The 21,348-nt window shown below is 36.3% G+C and overlaps 1 protein-coding gene across 1 annotated transcript; it reads right to left on the minus strand.

Annotated features, from left to right (window-relative positions):
* Positions 1 to 3,191: 3,191 nt before the first annotated feature.
* On the minus strand, positions 3,192 to 21,218 carry LOC102809638 (serine/threonine-protein kinase Nek5-like). The gene is made up of 16 exons (XM_085501745.1): positions 21,119 to 21,218; positions 18,223 to 18,337; positions 17,955 to 18,032; positions 15,195 to 15,279; positions 14,147 to 14,292; positions 13,935 to 13,987; positions 12,745 to 12,872; positions 10,928 to 11,029; positions 9,005 to 9,084; positions 8,288 to 8,413; positions 7,412 to 7,509; positions 7,216 to 7,311; positions 6,042 to 6,211; positions 5,336 to 5,460; positions 4,864 to 4,947; positions 3,192 to 4,195 (listed from the first exon to the last, which is right to left on the minus strand). Exons 2-16 carry the CDS (start codon positions 18,303 to 18,305, stop codon positions 4,084 to 4,086), a joined length of 1,566 nt encoding a protein of 521 aa, XP_085357871.1. The 5' UTR covers positions 18,306 to 18,337; positions 21,119 to 21,218; the 3' UTR covers positions 3,192 to 4,083.
* Positions 21,219 to 21,348: the final 130 nt, after the last annotated feature.

Here is a 21,348-nt window from a genome sequence, read left to right on the forward strand (position 1 = left end):
CTTACCTTGCCAGTGTCATTCCCATAGTAAAAGAATACTGCGGATAGGGTGACGGGGGTCGGCATTGCCCAAGGATGCTAGACCCAAACCCAATTTTGAGGATAACTAGCATTCTAAAAAGAAGAAGCCGAAACAATTCTGCATGAGGGCATAGGCCGAAAGCAAGACCTGGGAATGTCTAAGGATTGCTGACGGGGAAACTTCTCCACACAAATCTGTATCCGAGACTGCTCTATCGCCAATGCACAGGGAGTGTTTAACACTGCATCTGCATCTGCTTGCTGCCCTGCCTCGACTCCCTCAAAGCTCGAACTGGGCATAGAAGCAACTCCTCCTGATCCTCCGGACATTATTGGCCAAATGGGGATAACAATCGACTGTGAATCCCATCCTCAGATTTGGTTCTTGGTGTGAAACCTGATTCTTGTCTTTAGTACAGCTTGATTGTCTAAGAAGGACATGGCCCCGAACTCAGAACAATGCCTACCAAAGGCAAGAGCTAGTAGGACTGTTTTCCACATCAAATATTTCAGTAGTGCTAATTCCAGTGGTTAAAAAGGTGGTCCGCTTTGGGTGGTTCCCTAGATTGGGGTCTAATCTAATACAGGGGCATATTCCTTGGGCTTGCTCGTCCATTAGGTGCGCTCCCCAACCTGTGAGGGAAGCATCTGTGATCAGAGTCATAGCCGTGTCAAATGGGTCCAAGGGGTCCCCCTGCCTGAGGTTGGTTGAGCAAACAGAAAATGATGAACGTCTTTTCCCAGTCCGCGATGATACACTTTACACCACTCATCACCTAGCTAAGACCCCCCAAAAAGGGTGGTGTCTTACCTCGCCTGTGCTGTCCCCGGAGCAAAAAGCCCAAAATGGTAACATGGTTCAATGTGCTAGACCCAAAACCCAAATTAGGGGGTAGTATGCTTTTGAAGTAAAGACTGAAACAGTTCTGCATGAGGACATAAGCCGAAAAGCGAGACCTGGAAACTTCCAAGGAGTGCTGATAGTAGAGAAATCTGTCCGCAAAAATGCTGAGACCAACTTATCGCCTATGGGCAGGACCCTTGTGGTCGTTTGGGCTGGGTCAGCAACCAGAGTCTGACCCGCTATGACGGGAACAAGCCTAAAAGAGGCTCTCCTCAATGGATTCGGTGTCTCTTAGGTAGTAGTTGATAAAGACGTTTGCGTTCTCCAGAAGCCTGCCCTCTGAAAATGTTCGACACTAGCACTAGTGAGTTAGCAATCACACAGACCTCATGCGCTCGTACTTTGTGTCTCTGCAAGCTCTGTGTCAAGGAAGTTAAAGTATTATAGACCTCTAATACAGTTGCAGTAATCCACCTGGTGATGGAAGTCGGGGGCCGACCACTCCTGCCTGCCTGGGCCACAACACAAAGACTTGTGCTTGGCACCCCATCTTGAATCCCTAGTACGGTTTTGGTAGCAACTCCATGCTCGAACCGGGCAGAGAAGCAATTCCTCTTGACCCTCCGGGCTGACAAAATTTGACAGCCGGGAGATGACGATCGGGTGAGGATAGTGTCCTGGGATTTGGTTCTTGGCGAAAAACCTGATTCGTGTGGTACATCGTCCGAGAAGGACAATGCCCCAAGTTCCGACAGACGCCTACCTGAGGCAAGGGCCAGTAGGAAGACTATTTTCCAAGACAAAATTTTGAGTGGTGCTGATCGACAGACTCAAAGGGCGGTCTGCTTAGAGCGGACAACACAACCGAGAAATCCAAGTAGGGCGGTTCCCTTGTACGGGGTCTCAGCCTCTGATATGGAAAGCAGTAAATAGTCTCCTAATAATAGGACAATCGGCTAGTCTTGTTCCCAAAGCGTTCTCAATGGTGGCGGACAAGGCCGATCTGTAGCCAATGATCGCTGCGTAGGACAAACCCACTTCGTCAAACAGGTGGACAAAGGAGTCTGCTACCTGGCCAATAGAGGGATGGTATGGATCAATCTCCTTTCCGCTACACCAATAAGTGTATGCTTGCCACCTAGAAATGTAGGCAGCATTGGTGGAATCCCTGTTCGCCCTGGCCAGGACGTTGGCAGCCCACTCAGATAAACCTTTCATATGTGCGGGTCTACTGAGAGCCTCTATGCATGCAAGTGATACCCACTGGGCTCGTTGGTAGTGTGCCGTCCGGTTAGGACAGCAGGTCCAGTAAGTCCGGAAGCACTACTGGTGTTTCAACTAGCATTTCCAACAGAAGTGGAAACTAGGCCTTGGTTGGCCAACTGGGTGCGACCAATGACAATATGCAGGTGTGCACCTCTCAAAGTTTTCTCTGGTGCCAGGTGAACTAGCGGGAAGGGAGGAAAGGCATACACATCTATGTGGGTCTACAGGGTCAGCAAAGCAACCCTGGCCAAGGCTCCTGGAGTTGACAGGAGTGTTATTTATGTCGGGAGCTTGGCGTTCCGGGGTGCGGCAAACAAGTCTATCTTTGGACCGTTCCACAGCCAAAACAGCCTGGAGGCTACCCACTGGGGTATCAGCCACTCCGTATTCGCTGCCATATGGCCTCGGTCATGTGGTTTGTGACGTAAGGGAAAAGAATCTTGGGGTCATGGGGCTTCCCCTTACCTATATTCTATTTCTCCGTCATTGGCAGAATCACTGATTAATGCCTACAGTTCAAAATAGTCATTTTGACTGACCGTGTCTATGGTGCGTAATTGAACGTAGTGAATTGGTGTTGCAACAAAGTGCATTGCACCAGGCGGCTGTGCAGTACAGCTTGGGGACGTCATTATCCCAATGATGTTCTCGGGAGACACAGAGGGAATGCTGGCATGGAGGAGTACCTCAGAAAAACTGTTGACTGAAGCACACTGTTTTGCTACGATGCACACTCGGTGCGTAGAAAACAGAGTGAACATAAGGCAAGATGGCGATGACCTCTTGACCTTGGTCATGTGTTATGTGACTGGAAGAAAATCTGAGGTCATGGGGCTTCCCTTGACCTAGATTTCTCTCTCCGTCATTGGCTGACTTGCAGATTAATACCTACAGTTCAAAATAGTAATTTTGACCGATTATGGTGGGTAATTGAACGTAGTGAACTTATTATTAGTAGTAGTACTACTTATATACACTACAGTATATGACAATTGAGTATGTGTATGTCCATCTAAATGGTTCAATCTTACAAAGACTGTAAAAAACTAGATATACTCAAATTAGACTGATCCAGATTTATATTTACAAAAGACGGTTATAACATGCAAACAAAATTCAGAAGTCAGTAAATGACAGACATTATGAAGAATACCAATACATATAATATGACATGATTGTGACACAAATTTATGATTTATTGAGTTTGAATTGGAAATTATTAATGTGGACGGATATTTGAATCGTATGAAGGATTGGCAGGTGTACTTTAATACTTTATGTAATGAGCGACATACTGGTCACACATAACAATGTTTTAAAATATAATAATTCAAATCAAACACATAATTTCAAAGCTTCCCTTTAAAGTAAAATTTTTATGCAGCAATTTTTACTTTCATTATTGAACGTAAAAATATGATATGATAAAGATATTGACAGTCTTAAATAAAGAAACTGCTTTAACAACATTTGCCTGCACGGTGTTGCTCTGTTCCAACATTCCTCTCTCCCGAGTGGAGTGTCGAAACATTCACCTTGAAAATTGAACATGCTGCTGTACATATTAGTGGTTTTCAGACATGACCCTTATATCAATATTAGTATACCTATTTAGAAAATGTGAGCAGATAAACGACTCACATAAATGACCAGGGATCACTAAAAAAACTGTTCAGAATCAAGGGTGGAAAAAATAAAAAATAATGTCCATAATGATACACTCCAGTGATTATATAGCAGTAGTTCTAAAAACCATAGTATCTGTGAATGCTTATATGCAATTATATTGACATAGCTAACATGTATGAACACATAAATAATCTGTGACATACATTGAGGATAAGACAATTCAATATTGCATGCAATCTCATACGGCCATGACAAGTATTCCTTATACAAGTATGACTGGTGGTAACTCTGCAATTTGTACATTGTAGACGTTGAATTCAAACTCTACTCGTCTTCTTTCATGCAAACTTTATCATGGTTTTCTTCTGCTAGTATTTCATTTACAAGATAACAAGTTTCTAGATGGTCGCTTCCAATCACATGCTCAAATTGTGGCCTATGAAAGGTATAAAATATTATTATTTTAAATATATCAACGACTAGATTTCATATTTTGAGCATGTCAAAACTAAAATACAATTAATCATCTTGTTATCATTGTACAATAACAGCTGACATAACTTGATGTGTGTCTCACATCTGTACATTTGCCATTTTTACACAATTTTGAACATGTCAGATAAATGAAATGAAACTCTTAATCCAAGATGATTGTTTTCATCATTAAGTTAAAAATAAACAGACAGAGAGACAGAAACAAATAATGATGTAATATTATAATAACCCAGTTGTAAATGATTGTAAAACAGCTGTGGATACAATTTGTATTATCAGATCCAGTGTTACGTTTATCCTTGTTCGTAGCAAATCATCAAATAGTCTCATCATGACTTTGTTGGTACATAAATCTTTGATTTGACACACTCAGGAAATCCTGGACTTTAAATCTTCACAAAGCGGAAAATTACACATAGTTTACAATGTGTAAATTTTCGCTTTGTGAACGAGTGTAGATGTACAATTTGCCGAGATTTAAACAGACAAAATAGATTATCTGGAAACCTGGAAACGATCCACTGTATGACAGATATTGTTGAATATTGAACATTGTGAGTCACCTGAATCAGAGCTAGTACCTTCACACTCATTATCAGGAATACTCACATGAAATCTGCAGGAGACACTCCTTGTTGACATTTCCTTTGAACTTCATCAAATACATCTTTACCAAGACTTTCAATGCAATGACTGTAAATAAATTAGGTTTAGGTTTTCATAGTGTATATCTCTTATAAAACCAACAATAAGAAAAACAAAAGTACTTTTTCAACCTCAAGTGACCAAAATATTCAAGGTATCAACAGAAATGAACATATAAGATAAAAGTCTAAAGTTCCTACATATCAAAGCAATCAGACAGGTGGTTTTCAAGAAGAAGTCAAAAATTATGCGCTACATTCTGTCATCTTCGAAGACAAGCGAGCAGAGCTAACAACACAGAATATGGATGCCATATTGAAACAAGACAGACATGAATGTGATAATTGTGACAGTAGTTCTGTGAAAAGAAATTATTATCCGCAAAATGCATTGTGAAAACCAGATTGTACTAGTCAAATATTTGATGTGTTCTTACTCTCTAAGTAACTGCCTGCAAGATGATCCTGGTCTTTCTAATAACTCTTCCATTGTGATATCATCATCATCATTTACATCAACACCGACAGCTGTTTTAGCATAAGTTATTATCTCATCTAAGTTCTTGATAGAAAAGAAAATATTGCATTATTAAAGTTTCATGTAAGTCACATTATTATAAATCTAGCACCAGTAATAATAAAATTTACTTTTCTGTAAAAAAAAAAAAGAAACTTGTTGCATTGGTTCCAAAATTTATCTGCACACCGAGCATGAGTGAAATAGACCTAGGTGGCCCACTAAGAATATTCAGTCAGAATATACAAAATACAAGAGAAGAGTATAATAACAAAGATGGTCAAATTGGTTTGAGCCACAAAACAACATGGGACCATGAATAATTTTCATGAGAAGTATGAGTAAAATTGATCTAGGTAGATCTAAATAATAGATATTTAAACAATTTGTATTCCTCTATTTATATGTGAACTATCTGTACAGCTGTGGTGGGTGTCATCAGGCTGTTAACCAGAACAAGAAAAACATCAATGAAACGTATATGTATATACAATACGTGTATTGCACCAAAGTGATGAATGAAAACAGCATAGTGATAACAAATCATGTATTGATGACAAACAGATCGGTAGTACTGACAGTAGACACGCATGTTTCCAGTGATACCATATCTCTATACAATTTACCTCAGGATCTGACTCGACCAACTCTTCTTCAAAGTCATCAGCATAATCTATTTCCTTTTCCATATGTACAGCAGGTAATCCATGATTGCCTAACACTATAGTTCTTGGTGAATGTACAACAATTACAGGAATGTCATCATCAATAACCACTTCACACACTTCCTCAATTTCTAAAACAAAACAAAAACATATTACCGGTAATCATAGCAGATGCAAACTATTCAAGCAAAAAGGGTAACTCCCAAAAAATGTGTCAACAAAGAGGTATGTGTAAATTTCACCAAATAGGAAGACCAAACTGAATGTGTAAACCCAGCCGAATGTGTAAAGCCAGCCGAATGTGTAAACCCAACAGAATGTGTAAACCCAACAGAATGTGTAAATCTAGCAGAATGTGTAAACCCAACAGAATGTGTAAACCCAAGAGAATGTGTAAACCCAGCAGAATGTGTAAACCCAGCCGAATGTGTAAACCCAGCCGAATGTGTAAATCCAACAGAATGTGTAAACCCAGCAGAATGTGTAAACCCAACAGAATGTGTAAACCCAACAGAATGTGTAAACCCAGCAGAATGTGTAAACCCAGCCGAATGTGTAAACCCAGCCGAATGTGTAAACCCAGCCGAATAAGTAAACCCAACAGAATGTGTAAATCCAACAGAATGTGTAAACCAAGCAGAATGTGTAAATCCAACAGAATGTGTAAACCCAGCAGAATGTGTAAACCCAACAAAATTTGTAAACCAAGCTGAATTTGTAAACCCAGCCGAATGTGTAAACTCAGCTGAATGTGTAAACCCAAAAGAATGTGTAAACCCAAAAGAATGTGTAAACCTAACAAAATGTATAAACCCAGCAGAATTTGTAAACCAAGTTGAATGTGTAAACTCAGCAGAATATGTAACTCTAACAAAATGTGTAAACCCAACAGAATATGTAAACCCAGTAGAATGTGTGAACCCAACAGAATTTGTAAACCAGGTTGAATGTGTAAACCCAGTAGAATGTTTAAACCCAGTAGAATGTTTAAACCCAACAGAATGTGTAAACCCAGCAGGATGTGTAAACCCAGCAGGATGTTTAAACCCAGCAGGATGTGTAAACCCAGTAGAATGTGTAAACCCAGTAGAAAGTGTAAGAATTAATAGTGTGAAAATAGTATGGATATACACACCTTCTTCTGAACTGTCTTTACCATCATCTTCATCAGAGCTTGTAAAATCATCAGAATATTCACCAGAATCACGAGGTGCTAACTTACGACCAGTCACTAGATACACAACAACAGCAATATGTCAATAACAAAATATTGTGTTATTTTGGTATTGTGGACACTGCATAACATAAGCCCTTATACATAGAGGACCTACCTGGGCTACTGCTGGCAGACAGATTCTCACTATTGGCCGTCACATCAAGACTTGTAACATCCATGGACAACTCAGATACATTACCAGCATCTCCACTCCTGTCAATGGAATGTAGCAATTTAGTAATCAAATATTATGATGAAAAGCAGAAGGGTATAATAACAGAAACGACAGAGGAGAAATGTAGGTACAAATCTAGGAGACGTGGACAGGATAAGTAGATGGTAGAGGATATGGATAGGAGTTGCAGATGAAACATTGGGACCAGGTGAGCGGGCATAAGATAGAAACAAGAGTGGCAGAGAAAGATATTGATAGGAGAGGCAGAAGAGGAACAGATGAGTTGAGGAATAGATTAATGTTTTTTAAGTTGCAAAATAAATGTCATTTGACTATCTTGACTTAGATCACTCTCTTTAAAAAGACAATTTAAGGGAATTCAAAAGCAGGTATAAAATAGAATGTGCATTATGAACAGCAACACAGAAACAAAAGTTTTGAAGTTATCCATGCTGTTTTAAATTTAAGTTGAATATCCCTTATATTCACAAAATCAACAGTAAAGTTTATTTACCACCAATGACCATATTGGCCATATTGAATTAGATCACAAAACAAATGCATGCGCATCATATGTCACCCAAGACATATGAAAAGTGTCCAGGCATACATGTGCGAATGGACGTATAGATGCACAGAGGTGAAATTCAAAACAAAAGTCCAAACAGGGAATACAACAACATATAGTCAACAAATACATGCCAGAATGACAAGGGACATGAGGAACTATTGTATTCCTAATTTGTATATTATTTATGTAAAATATCCTGAATATAGCGCTGACATACAACTGGAAGCCTACAAATGATTACATACCCACAATGTCCCTCACTTGAATGTGGTCTGGACGGTTTCTTTTGCTGCTGTAACAGTTCTTGCCTCTCTTCAATAAATGAAGTCAAGCATTTTTGTACAAACGGCATGGCAAGTATTGCACTGGCACTACAAAATAAACATGTAAGTATATTTATTGCATCAGTGAGAGGGTGGAGGAGGGGTCTAATTCAAAATATCCAAAGGAAATCAAATTAAGCAGCCACTAAGGTTGCATATCCAATATAATGTAGTAAAAAGAAAACTTCACTTTAACATAATACATTTTCATTGCTACAATGAACAATAAATACTAGTAAAACAAGATAAACATCAACAGGTTACAAATGTCGGTATTTCAGGCTGCAATATATAATACTCATTACTTTGTTAGAAGACAAAATTCTATTATGTATGCACATCTTCACACAGTTTTTTAATGAATGTCAGTGAGTAGCAAATATAAACAATGCTCCAATTACACGTTTCACTAAATTTACCAGATTCATCGCCCCAATTTGTTTTCTAATATTTTCACTATTTCTGGAAATGAACTCTAATTTTGCAGCCAAAGGACAAATTTTTTTGTCAATTCTCAAAAAATTGACTATTTTTGTACCAATCTTCTTAAAGGAAAATGCAGACCGTAAACAGGAATATTTTGTGAATACGTGATGAAAAGAGGGAACTGGTGATGAAAATGTTGAAGAACACATGTACCTTGGTCTGTTGTCAGGTTCCTTCACAAGTATAGAATCTATAAGATTCCTCATGTCATCAGAGTAAATGGACGGTACCTCCTGAAGAGAAAACAATTAAAGCATAAAATAGATACTTTTTAAGTAGAATGCTACTCAAGAGTAAAAATAATGTCATGTTCTTTATTTTTTAGTCACGATAAGAAAATGAAATAATCAAAGAAAGCTTAGAAAGAACTCCCGTGCGCTGAGAGTTTTGGAGACACATTAAAAATTAATTCAAAATTACTTATACTTGAGATATTAATGGAATAGCTGAAAACTAATTATGCAAATAAGGTAACTAATATGAACAGATTTAAGTGTAAAACTAAAGGTCTGCACAATGTACCAAGTTTCATTGAAATGTGATTAGAACCAAAAAAATATTAATTATTATGCTAATTAGAGAATTAATATGAACAGATTTTAACCCAAAATTAATCAGGCTGTCTATTGTCCTAGAGCATTTATGTACCAAATTTTATTCAAATGCGATGATCAATACTTGAGATATCAGTATTAATTAATTATGTTAATTAGGTGATTAAGAAGCATAAATATTTACCAAAAACTAATATGTTGCATAGTCTGAGGTTCATTGAAATGTCTTTAAAAGTTTCATTGAAATCCAATGAGTGGTTTTTAGACATCAGTGAAACAGCCATAGAACAGCAAAAAATTAACTAATTATGCAATTTAGGTAATTAATAGGCACAATCATTTATCCCAAAATTAATCAGGTCTCTGCATAGTCCTAGAAAAAATGTCGCAAATCTCATTGAAATGTGATGATTAGTACTTGAGATATCAAGTGAAAAGCTGAAAATTAACTAATTATGCTAATAAGGTGATTAATATGCACAAATATTTTACCCCAAAACTAATTAGGTCTCTGCACAGTCCTCAAGTAACTATGTACCAAGTTTCATTGAAACGTGATCATTACTACTCGAAATATCAAAAGCTGAAAATTAATTAATTATGCAAATTAGGTAATTAATATGTACTGATATTACCCTAAAAACTATCAGGTCTGTGCAGTGTCATATGACACCTATGCACCAAGTTTTATTGAAATGTTATGATTAGTACTTGAGATATCAGTGGAAAAGCCGAAAATTGATTAATCATTATGTAAATTAGGTAATTAATAATATTAACAGATTTTTACCCAAAACTAATCAAATCTGCGCATTAGTTCAGAGCATCCATGTGCCAAGTTTCATTGAAATCCAAAGAGTGGTTCTTCAAAAATCAGTGGAACAGTCATAGAACAGCTTCAAATCAGTTAATTATCATGCAAATTAGGTAATTAATATTCATATATTTTTACCCAAAACTAATCAAATCTGCGCACTAGTTCAGAGCATCCATGTGCCAAATTTCATCAAAATCCAAATAATGGTTCTTCAGATATCAGTGGAACAGTCTTGAAACAGCTAAAAATCAGCTAATTATCATGCAAATTAGGTAATTAATATTCATAAATTTTTACCAAAACCTAATCAACTCTGCGCATTATCCCAGAGCATCTATTTACCAAGTTTCACGAAAATTTGATTAGTGGTTCTTGAGATAACGGTGGAACAAAAAAAAGTGACATACATACATACATACAGGGTAACTGCAAAGACTCCCTTTTGTGCTTCGCACACGGGAGTCAAAAATGTTGAATCACTGTACTCGGTTCAGAGAAAATTTATGAATAATATGTTTTGTTTGTTTTAGGGCATTTTATCATTGTTTTCCATGACAAGAATATATTTCAATATTTCAAATTTTTGGGTGGTGACCCATGGTAAAAATCCAACCACCAAAAAACCAAGTTGCCAAGCAACTATCAACATTTCAACACTCCATCAGTGTACTACCATCCACACAGAAATAAAATCCTGATACGTACAAGGTGATCACATTTCACAATCTTGTAAAATAAACTGATTAAATTATTGGCATCAAAAGCTGGCTGGAGTCCACACATTTCAAATAACAAACAGCCAAGTGCCTGCAAACAAAACATATTACAGGGAGATGTTAGTAATAGCACTATATCATCAATATCATCTGCTATAAACACATTGCCCGCTAAAATGGAGAAAAATGGTGATCCCCTAACATGCTAAAAACTGGATTACATCTGGCTTAGCACCCAAGCTCGGCTAAGGGGTCACATTTGGCTGAGTGCCCATCTGCTCTAAATTGCCCCCAATTTGACTGTCTAATCATTAAACTTGGTCTTTAATCATTGTTTGACTTTTCCAAATACTGGTAATTGTATTTATAAAATGAATATGTTGTGAATGCATATACCATGGTAACCATGAGTAAACTACGCTTCGGCAATGAGCTGTTAACAAAAGTGAAAGGCGGTAAAATACTTCATTCAATATACAGTTTACCTGGTTATTGTCAATTACCATTTTTTTTATAAAGAATTTATGTTGTTTTTTCACTGAAACCAATTCTAAGAGATAGTAGTGCAACATTGATAATTCACTTCTGCATTGCAGAATTATTTCAGAAATTCCTGGAGAAATGTGTTGGTGTAAGGACACTGTTGCAGGTTAAGTCATAATTACCGGTTAAAATACATTAATACCGTTAAAATCCTATTATAAACCGCGGTTTATATTACAATGTATCAAATAAAAAATTGGGATCAACAGCTCAAGTTCGGGGTGCGGTTTCTATTACGTACATATTGCAATCACTAAATCGGCGTGGTCATTTTTCCCCCACATCACTTGCACAAAACAAACAATACACCATCCAATCTTTTGAATATAAGCGTAACTCCAATTTAGATGTCAGGGAAGAGTTATTAGCGTCACGTCACAAAAAAACTGTTCACATGAAAAAAAAATACTCAGTATATCTAATGTAATATGCATTTTTTTTTTTTTCGTAACAGAAAGTATATTCTGACACGAGTTTTAAATAAAAACAAACATTAATGCATTGCTTAGTAGAAAATGATCATGGTACGGCACTAAAAAAGTACGGTACCGTGGGTACGGTAACGCAATCCGGCCATGCTTCAGCTCACAAGTGAATAACTTACTTGTTTTCGAAGTGTTGAATTTGTTGATTATTACTCAGTAGTGATTATAATAACGCACGAAAAATAAATTCGTTGAATTGTTATCAAATGCAAGTAAAATTCAACTTAGTTTCACCGTAAGCGAATTATTTCGGTTACATGTAAACGATCGATGCGTACGACATCCCCCATGTAGTTTGAATGCACACGAGACATTACTTGACCGGATAGATCAAGTCGCTAATTAACCAATCAAAATGCTGGATGGTGCCCACGTGTTCAAATTACCTTAGTTCATTTAAATATGTTAATGACAGGTCACCGACTTCATGGTGAACAAAACACGGAAGCGATTTACCGATAATGTAGTGCGATCTTTTGGCTTTGATTTCCATGGGAAAACGACATGACTTTTTTTTTAAATCAAGAAATTAGTTGTTTTCGAAAGATAAACTGATGTTTTCAATTTTTGTTGAGAACTCTTTAACACTGAAGCCGAAATCGGGGTTGCGGTTACTATTAGGTATGTGGTTTATAATAGGATTTTAACGGTACTGCAGCTAAGCACTCTGAGTTGGACAGTAAAGTATATACTGACCAATTAGTATAATGAAAATGTAGAATATATTCTATCTCATTTTCAGAGTTCTACAATACACTGTCATGTACATTTGACTTACCCAGATATCAGATTTATTATTGTATGGGATATCTTGACATAATTCTGGACTAAGATAACATGGAGTACCAACACATGTACTAGCTTTGTCAATAGTGTAGTCCAATGTTCTAGCAATGCCAAAGTCACCTGATAGAAAAACAAGTCAAGTCAAGTCAAAAACTAAGATTTATCATCAAGTAGTACAAAAAAACAAATCAATTATTCAAGAAATTATTTTCATAAATGGATCAACATGTCACTCGCATGTCTTAGTGTGTGCACTAGTTTCTGTTCAAGATATTTTGGCCATGTGTTGTGCAAAGTAATCTTTGCAATAATATGTATGTTTTATAACTGGTTAATTAAAATCATACTGCAATGATATAAATAGTATTTAATTATTTCTTTACTAAATCATCTCGAAAGTTGTAATGATGTGAACAATTTATTGTTTTACCCAATTCATTTATGGATAAGAGAAATTGTTGTAGTGAACTGATTTTAAAAATTATATGTCTGCGATAAGCTACAATTCCAGGCTGAATATCAAAGGTGTTTCTCATTAAGTGCATAAAAAGTTGTACGCACAAACAAGTGTCAAGGATGATGGAGTAAGTAGAAAATATCCTGGTGTTGCATCAACAATCATCATGTGACCAGTGCTACCCCTAGGCAGGCTACAACCAAAATACACTACAGCCATACCCAGATGATTTCAGTGTGTAATCCTGGTTGTGACAGACATAACTAAACATAATATCTTAACATTGAAACTTGCAATTTTGAGGATTATGAAAATATGTCCTGGTCGCGCCTCATGATTGTTTATCATCACAAACTGCTCACAAGGAGCTCAGCACATTTGAAATATTAATATTTGTAAAAAGAAATCTGATTGGTCAATAGTTTTGCTATTGTGTCCCATCAGATACACCTCCAATATACATGCTTATGAGAATACTTACTGCAGGAGTTTGTAGAGAGAGGGATGAACGAATGCAAAACTGAGTGAGTGGACGATGTTTACTAATATGCCATACTTGTTGTGTGCACAAATCATTAGCATAAAACATGCCTTACTATAATATATACTAGATGAAAAAAGGACATGCATTGTTGCCATAGAAACTCCACCAGTATAATATAAAACATGTGGATGGTGGAAAAGTTTGAAACATTCTACGGTTAAATATAAGGCTTAAAACTCACCTAATTTTACTACACCTTTTTTTGTGAGGAAGACATTTTGTGTTTTGAGATCTCTGTAAAAATGAAAACAATATCCTAATTAGATGGTTAATTAATGATCTATAATCAAAATCAATCAACCAATCATTCTCTATAACAGATGGCTACAAATTGAATATATTTACTGAGCACACTAAGAATAGTGATCATAACAATCAATGTACTGACTGTACCTATGTAGTATCTTTTTAGAATGAATATACTGTACAGCCATGGCAATCTGTATAAACCATTCCATCACTTGATGTTCTTGTAGGAATGTTTCACCTGCTCTGGCAGTATCGATTTTTTCATCCAAAGAACCACCATCACAGTAATCCTGTGCAAATAAATAGAGATTTGAAAATATACTAAGAAGAGAAGAAATTGTCACAATTGGATAACAATGAGATCTAAGGCTGTCAAAAAAAAGTCAATTACAAAATATTAATCAGTTTGAAAGAATTTCCAGAACTGAATAAACTGGGTCTTGTTTTTGCTTTGATTGAAAACACATTGTAGATTAGGTGGAATAATAGCAGCAAAATATCTTTTGTAAGGTTTCAGTTAAGGTGATAATGTATTCTTGTTTAAGAAGGGTATTTAATTTAAATTAAATTAAAAAGTACAAAAGTCAGAAAGAAATTTGTATCACCTGGATAACTGGTAAAATTCACATGCAACTACATACAGTCAACAACTTTGCACGTTACTGTCATCGCTGTATTGTTTTGTACACCAATCAGCTATACCATCAACATTGCCAGCTAAGTGAATCAAGATCAATTTTAACAATTTGGGTCAACAAACCTCAACAGAAGATGTCAAACAAATACTGAGGAACACAATGAATATGAATGAAAAAAGCAATTTTCTTCAATTTTTGATTATCCATCATACGAATTTCTGTACCATAAGTGGCAACTGACACAGTCTCACTTATCAGGACACAATCGCTGGTGTGTCTAGTGTGTGGTATAAATAAATACATGTGCACATTTAGCTGAAAGATGCCCCAGACATGCATAGCAAACCAGTCAGCATCTTAACTGGCAATGTGGCTGTACGGGTGTGATTTCTAAAACAATATGGCAGTGACAGAAAACGTGACGTGGAATATGAACTCTACCATCAATGAGACAAATCTAACATGTATTTGGAAACACTGCACAGTACATAAAGCTTTGTGTGATAATGTTAATCTCCATAAATTCTAGTCTGGAAAATAACAGTTTTACTTACCTGTACAATACAAAGGTGTGATCCTTGGTCAAAAAATGATTCATAATAAGTTACAATGTGTGGATGTTTCAAAGCAGATAAAATGCTGTAAAGAATAGATATTAGGAGAAATAACTTTCAAAACCAAAATATTTGTTCTCTATTTTTTCGCATATTTTGATCAAGATGTGTAGCCAATAGGAAATAAAATTAATTTGATGAAAAATTACCAAAGAAATTATAAAAATATGCATAAAAATGTGCAAATTTTGGCTGAAAAAATTAGGAATATTAGCTATGATGTCAGTTTATATGCATGTAATTTGGTTTGAGTCAAATCTCAAGAACAAGTTGCTCAATGACTAATAATTATATTGTTTTGAGGTTATTTGCATCACCATGCTAGGTCACAGACCTTACACATTAAAAAACAAGCAGCCTCTCGGCTGAGATAGCTCCGCTGTTAGCAACGCACATTTCAACAAGTCATTGTCAATGACACGTCCCCGTTCCGTTCATATTTGAGTGACATATACATTCAAAGCAGATCATGACCGAAATGCACCTGCATATGTACAACACATTGTGCTAAATCTGAACAAAATCCATCCATGCATGACTGAGATCCGGTTCTGGAATTGTGAAAATACGTGATTTTGATGCATTTTCGGCCTTCAAATGGCCATCATTCCACTATTGTTAAGCAGATCATGAAACAAATGCACATATCTATTTGTGACATGATGTACCATGTGTGTGTGAAGTTTGAACTTGATCAATCCAGACATGTCTTGGATACGGATCCAGAACTAAATTCTTTAACAAAATGGCCGCCAGTCGGCCATTTCGAACTTAATCCGAAAAAAAAAAGACTTGCATCAAGGTCCTATTATGTTTAATGTATGTACCAAATTTGAACAAAATCCATCCATGCATAACTGAGATCCGGGTCCGGAATGGTGAAAATGTGCGATTTCAATGCATTTTCGGCCTTAAAGCGGCCCCGCCCCCATTTAGCTATCGTTAATGAGATCATGAAACAAATGCACATACATATTTGTGACATGATGTACCTTGTGTGTGTGAAGTTTGAACTTGATCAATCCAGACATATCTCGGAGACGGATCCAGAACTGAATTCTTTAAAACAAAATGGCCGCCAGTCGGCCATTTCGAACTTGATCCGGAAAAAAAAATGACGTGCATCAAGGTCCTATTATGTTTAATGTATGTACCAAATTTGAATGAAATCCGTCCATGCATAACTGAGATCCGGGTCCGGAATGGTGAAAATGTGCGATTTCAATGCATTTTCGGCCTTAAAGCGGCCGCCATTTGGCTATCGTTAATGAGATCATGAAACAAATGCACATACATATTTGTGACATGATGTACCTTGTGTGTGTGAAGTTTGAACTCGATCAATCCAAGCATGTCTCAGATACGGATCCAGAACTGAATTCTTTAAAACAAAGTGGCCGCCAGTCGGCCATTTCGAACCCGATCCCCCCAAAAAAATGACGTGCATCAAGGTCCTATTATGTTTAATGTATGTACCAAATTTGAACAAAATCCGTACATGCATAACTGAGATCCGGGTCCGGAATGGTGAAAATGTGCGATTTTGATGCATTTTCGGCCTTAAAATGGCCGCTATTCGGCTATCGTTAATCAGATCATGAAAAAAATGCATGTGCATATGTCCCATATAATGTGTGATGTATGAGTGAAGTTTGAACTTAATCGGTCCATGCATGTTCGAGATACAGGTGATCACGGACGCACGGACGCACACAGGGCAAAACATAAGTCCCCGTTTTCGGACTGCGTCCGAACGGGGACTAATTAAAGAACAGAAGATATCATTAGAAAATGAACAATATGCATAGTATCAATGCAATGGGACTGTTTTCAACAAGAATTCAAAAATATCATTTTTCACCATAAATGATTGTGGTTTTTAACAAGAAGTCGAAAATATCACTTTTTACCAAAAATGACAAAAATATTCACCAAAATTAGAGAATTAAAGATATCATTACAAAATGAACAAATCTGAGAGAGGTCCACATGTAGTACCTATATATGTAATATCAAAGCAATTGGACTTGCGGTTTTTCACAAAAAGTTGAAAATATCACTTTTTACCAAAAATGACAAAAATATTCATTAAAATTAGAGAACTAAAGATATCATTACAAAATGAACAAATCTGAGAGAGATCCGCATGTAGTACCTATATATGTAATATCAAAGCAATTGGACTTGCGGTTTTTAACAAGAAGTCGAAAATATCACTTTTTACCAAAAATGACAAAAATATTCACCAAAATTAGAGAACTAAAGATATCATTACAAAATGAACAAATCTGAGAGAGATCCACATGTAGTACCTATATATGTAATATCAAAGCAATTGGACTTGCGGTTTTTAACAAGAAGTCGAAAATATCACTTTTTAACAAAAATTACAAAAATATTCACCAAAATTAGAGAATTGAAGATATGGACATGAAATGAACAAATCTGAGAGAGGTCTACCCAAGGTACATATACACCAAGTATCAAAGCATTCAGGCTTGTAGTTTTCAAGAAGAAGTCGAAAAAGTAAAACATTGACACGGACGACGGACAATCACTCATATGATAAGCTCCGCTCGACAAAGTCGACAGCGGAGCTAACAAATGAATTGGGAAGATTAGGACACTACAAAGTATGCAGGAAGAGAGATCATTGACATCATATCCGATAAATTGTAGTTGTAAGCAAACGCTACTTACTTGGCTTCTCTCAATACTGCTTCTTTTGTCCTGGTTTTCTTTTTCTCATCCAGAAGTACTTTCTTCAATGCCAATAATCTAACAAATGTAATAACATTCGTTCATTTTTTGAATAATAAAAATGATATCATATAGAAAACAGACACAAAAATTAACCAATTAAAAGAGATGAGACTTTCATGCAGATATGCTAATAATTCCAAAAGCTTGGGCACGCTGCATATTCAACTATTTTGTGGATTGTAGACTGAATGATCATAGAACTTACTTTTTATGTTTTTTACTCCTAACAAGATACACGTCACCACCAGTTCCATGTCCCAATGTAGTAATGATGTCAAAATCATCCATTATGGCACAGCTTTATACACTGCAACATAGTCCTAGCAAAACAGATGGAATTACATGAGATGGGTTTTTTTTGCTCATCAGTTGCTAAGTTCAGTTTTTTGTTTCTCTTTCTTGAGTTCTTTCTTGACAAACAAAAAAATAAATACTTAATAGAGACACTTGTATTATATTTACAGTTACAGCTTTAGATATCAGAACATGGCTAGGATAGGATATTTTATTTAGAATGTACACAATACATGTTGCGTAAAATGCAACAAACTGGAATACAATCTAAACAAACAAACTAACTAAAACAATTCTAAGATGTTAAAAACAAACTGTGTGAAATAATTAAGAATAAATTTATTAATACTTGAAAGAATGATAGAAAACAAATCCCCGTACTAAGCCTTGAAGGTTAGCTTGGCGATTACAGTAAAAAGGGAACAAGTTTCATCTCCAATCTTGTTGGAGTTACAAAAGTTACAAAATTGATTGTTTCTCTTGATGTCATTATACCTGCCTTTTCAATTACAAGCATTTGATGGGCAGAAACTCTTAATTTTGTTAAAACCAGTTTATATATTTATTTATTTTTAGTATTATCCAAATAAAGCTCATAATACAATAATTATTTTCTTTTAAATAACTTGTAAGTATTTATTGCTGTCTTCTTTGTTAATGATTTTTTTGTCATTCAAGTTTTCTTTTAAATAATTCATTAAAATTATTAATACTGAGGGGTAATTGACAATCCAAAATTACCGAGTTGTGTAACTTGTGACAGATTTTGAACAAAACTGCCTCAAGTATACAATTTTGAGTTTTTACAATGTTCAACAGCTGCATCCTAAAACCAAATCAAATTTTGTAGTTTTTCAGTATTGATACTTTCACTGAACAATTTTGTGAGTAGTTATTCCACCTCAAATGTCAGCATCAAACAAATGCATTAAACAAAGGCGAGCGAGCGAGGGAACAAAAGCGAGCGAGCGGAAAAAAAGCGGTCGGAAATTAAGCGATAAGCGGTCGAAAAAAAAGCGATAAAAGCCGGAGGTTGGGCTGAATGAGTACTGTACATGCTAATTACCCAAATGAAACTCATTGTTATTTCATAGCACCTTGTACATTTTGAATAATGTCTTCTGAGACTTGTCATATAAAATTGAAATTCCCGATCCCCGAATTAATGTCAGACGCGATGTAATTCTATTTGCAGATACGTAACCTATCTAGCAACGAGGGTAGGACAAAAATATAAACGGTCAAAAGAACATTGATAGACATGCAACCCGGAAGATATCAGCGGCATATATGAAACAGTCTATCAAAGAGTGGAGTGAGTGTGGGTGGGTACAAACGAGGGGAGGTAGAAGAACTATTTAGGACAATTGAGAAAAGTGGATTTTCAGGTGAACAAGATGATTTTTCAGAGAAAATGCACTGAAATAAATGGTACGTGTGTGTTTCACAGAGTAAATATGACTGTGACATAACTCCCAAAATACAGGCAAAAACTATGAAAATATTACTCTTTAGCCAAAGATAATACATGCTCGTTATTCTTGCTCAGGCAGAATGGTGTGCACATTTTTTGGTGTTCGTGTACTGCAACACTGTGTGCTTGAAATATTCGAAATCTGTCCTACCATCGGGTTTGTTGACCCCGGGGTCACACAATATATGCAAGTGCACAAACAATTAATGCGCAAACGCTATCAATTCAGGAACCTGGAATTGGCAAGTTAAATTCATCATTAGATTGCAAGATAATGTCAAGATAAATTTAAACAGAATTAAAATGTATCTTTAAAGATTCTCACCCTTTCCATTGAAAACAATAACTTTAAATTTATTTATGTTGACTTTCCAATCATCACAGTTTTTTTTAATGACATTGATTTTTTTTGCAGCCCCTTGTTGAAAGAAGCAATAAATCATCTGCATACAAAATACAATTAAAAAAACAGTCATTTATTATACCACTAAACGCGTAATATGCCCACCCAAATATTGCATACCCCACTTTCGGACGAGTGCCCCGCCCGGGAGTTCTCATGAATTGTAACAATCCAAAGACCCCATAAAGCTTACAGAGATCAGTGAGTGGTTTCCCCCCCCCCCCGGGGGGGGGCTACTTCCATAGAAGTGCAATACGGGTATGTGCCGCCCGACTGGGGTGTCATTTCACGTTATTTTGTTTAGAAGTGGGTAGCCATTTATCAATGGTTTGGTTTAGAAATGTGTAGCATTTATTTACTTTTTCACAGATTCTTATATTCAAAGCCAAATACTGGAAAGGCTGAATAAAATGCATTGCCTGGATGCCCTCACTGGTTGCAGAAGTTGTGAGCTGGGTGGGTTTTTTTCGCTGAAAACACTTGTGTTTAGAAGTGGGTATATAAATAGAAACAAGTGGTTTAGATGTGAGTATGGTTTTCGAGAGGTGGGCTTCACACCCTTACCCACTTAATGTGGAAGTACCCCCCCCCCCCCCGGGGGGGGGGGTTTCCACAGATCATACAAGGAACGTGGAATAACATTTTAATATAAAAAAAAAAAGATTTCTGTATTCCCCGTTAAAAGTGTGGTGTTGGACTGTTGAAATAAATGGCCAGTTGTCCGAAGAAAGTTTCACAGGTTCCAACAAATAATATTCGTAAGAACAATGACCATACAAACGTTATGAACTGTTGAACAGTTCACATACAGTAGCCGTCAGAAACGGCGACAGGTGCACTAGAAAACTCATATGTTAACTTGAAGGCGCATTAGTACGACTATATTATTCACCTAAAATAATCAATGGTATTTACTAATACAGTTCGCACCTGATGTTTCAGACGTCATCGTACACCATTTTCAGCCAAAGTTCAGATCAGATCCTCATCTCGAAAATATTCACCGATGTTATGGCTCAGAGCTATTTTTAGCAAAACGCAGTGCAATATTCATAGTGCGGACATTCTTTGAGTCAGCTCTATGAAAATAGTTTCATCATCATACGACTGATTCCCTAGAAAATATGTAAAACACTGTTTCTCAATATTAAATATTTCTA

The sequence above is a fragment of the Saccoglossus kowalevskii genome, chromosome 7 (assembly GCF_978046115.1).
Source record: "Saccoglossus kowalevskii chromosome 7, keSacKowa6.1, whole genome shotgun sequence".
In the NCBI taxonomy this organism is placed as follows: Eukaryota; Metazoa; Hemichordata; class Enteropneusta; family Harrimaniidae; genus Saccoglossus; species Saccoglossus kowalevskii.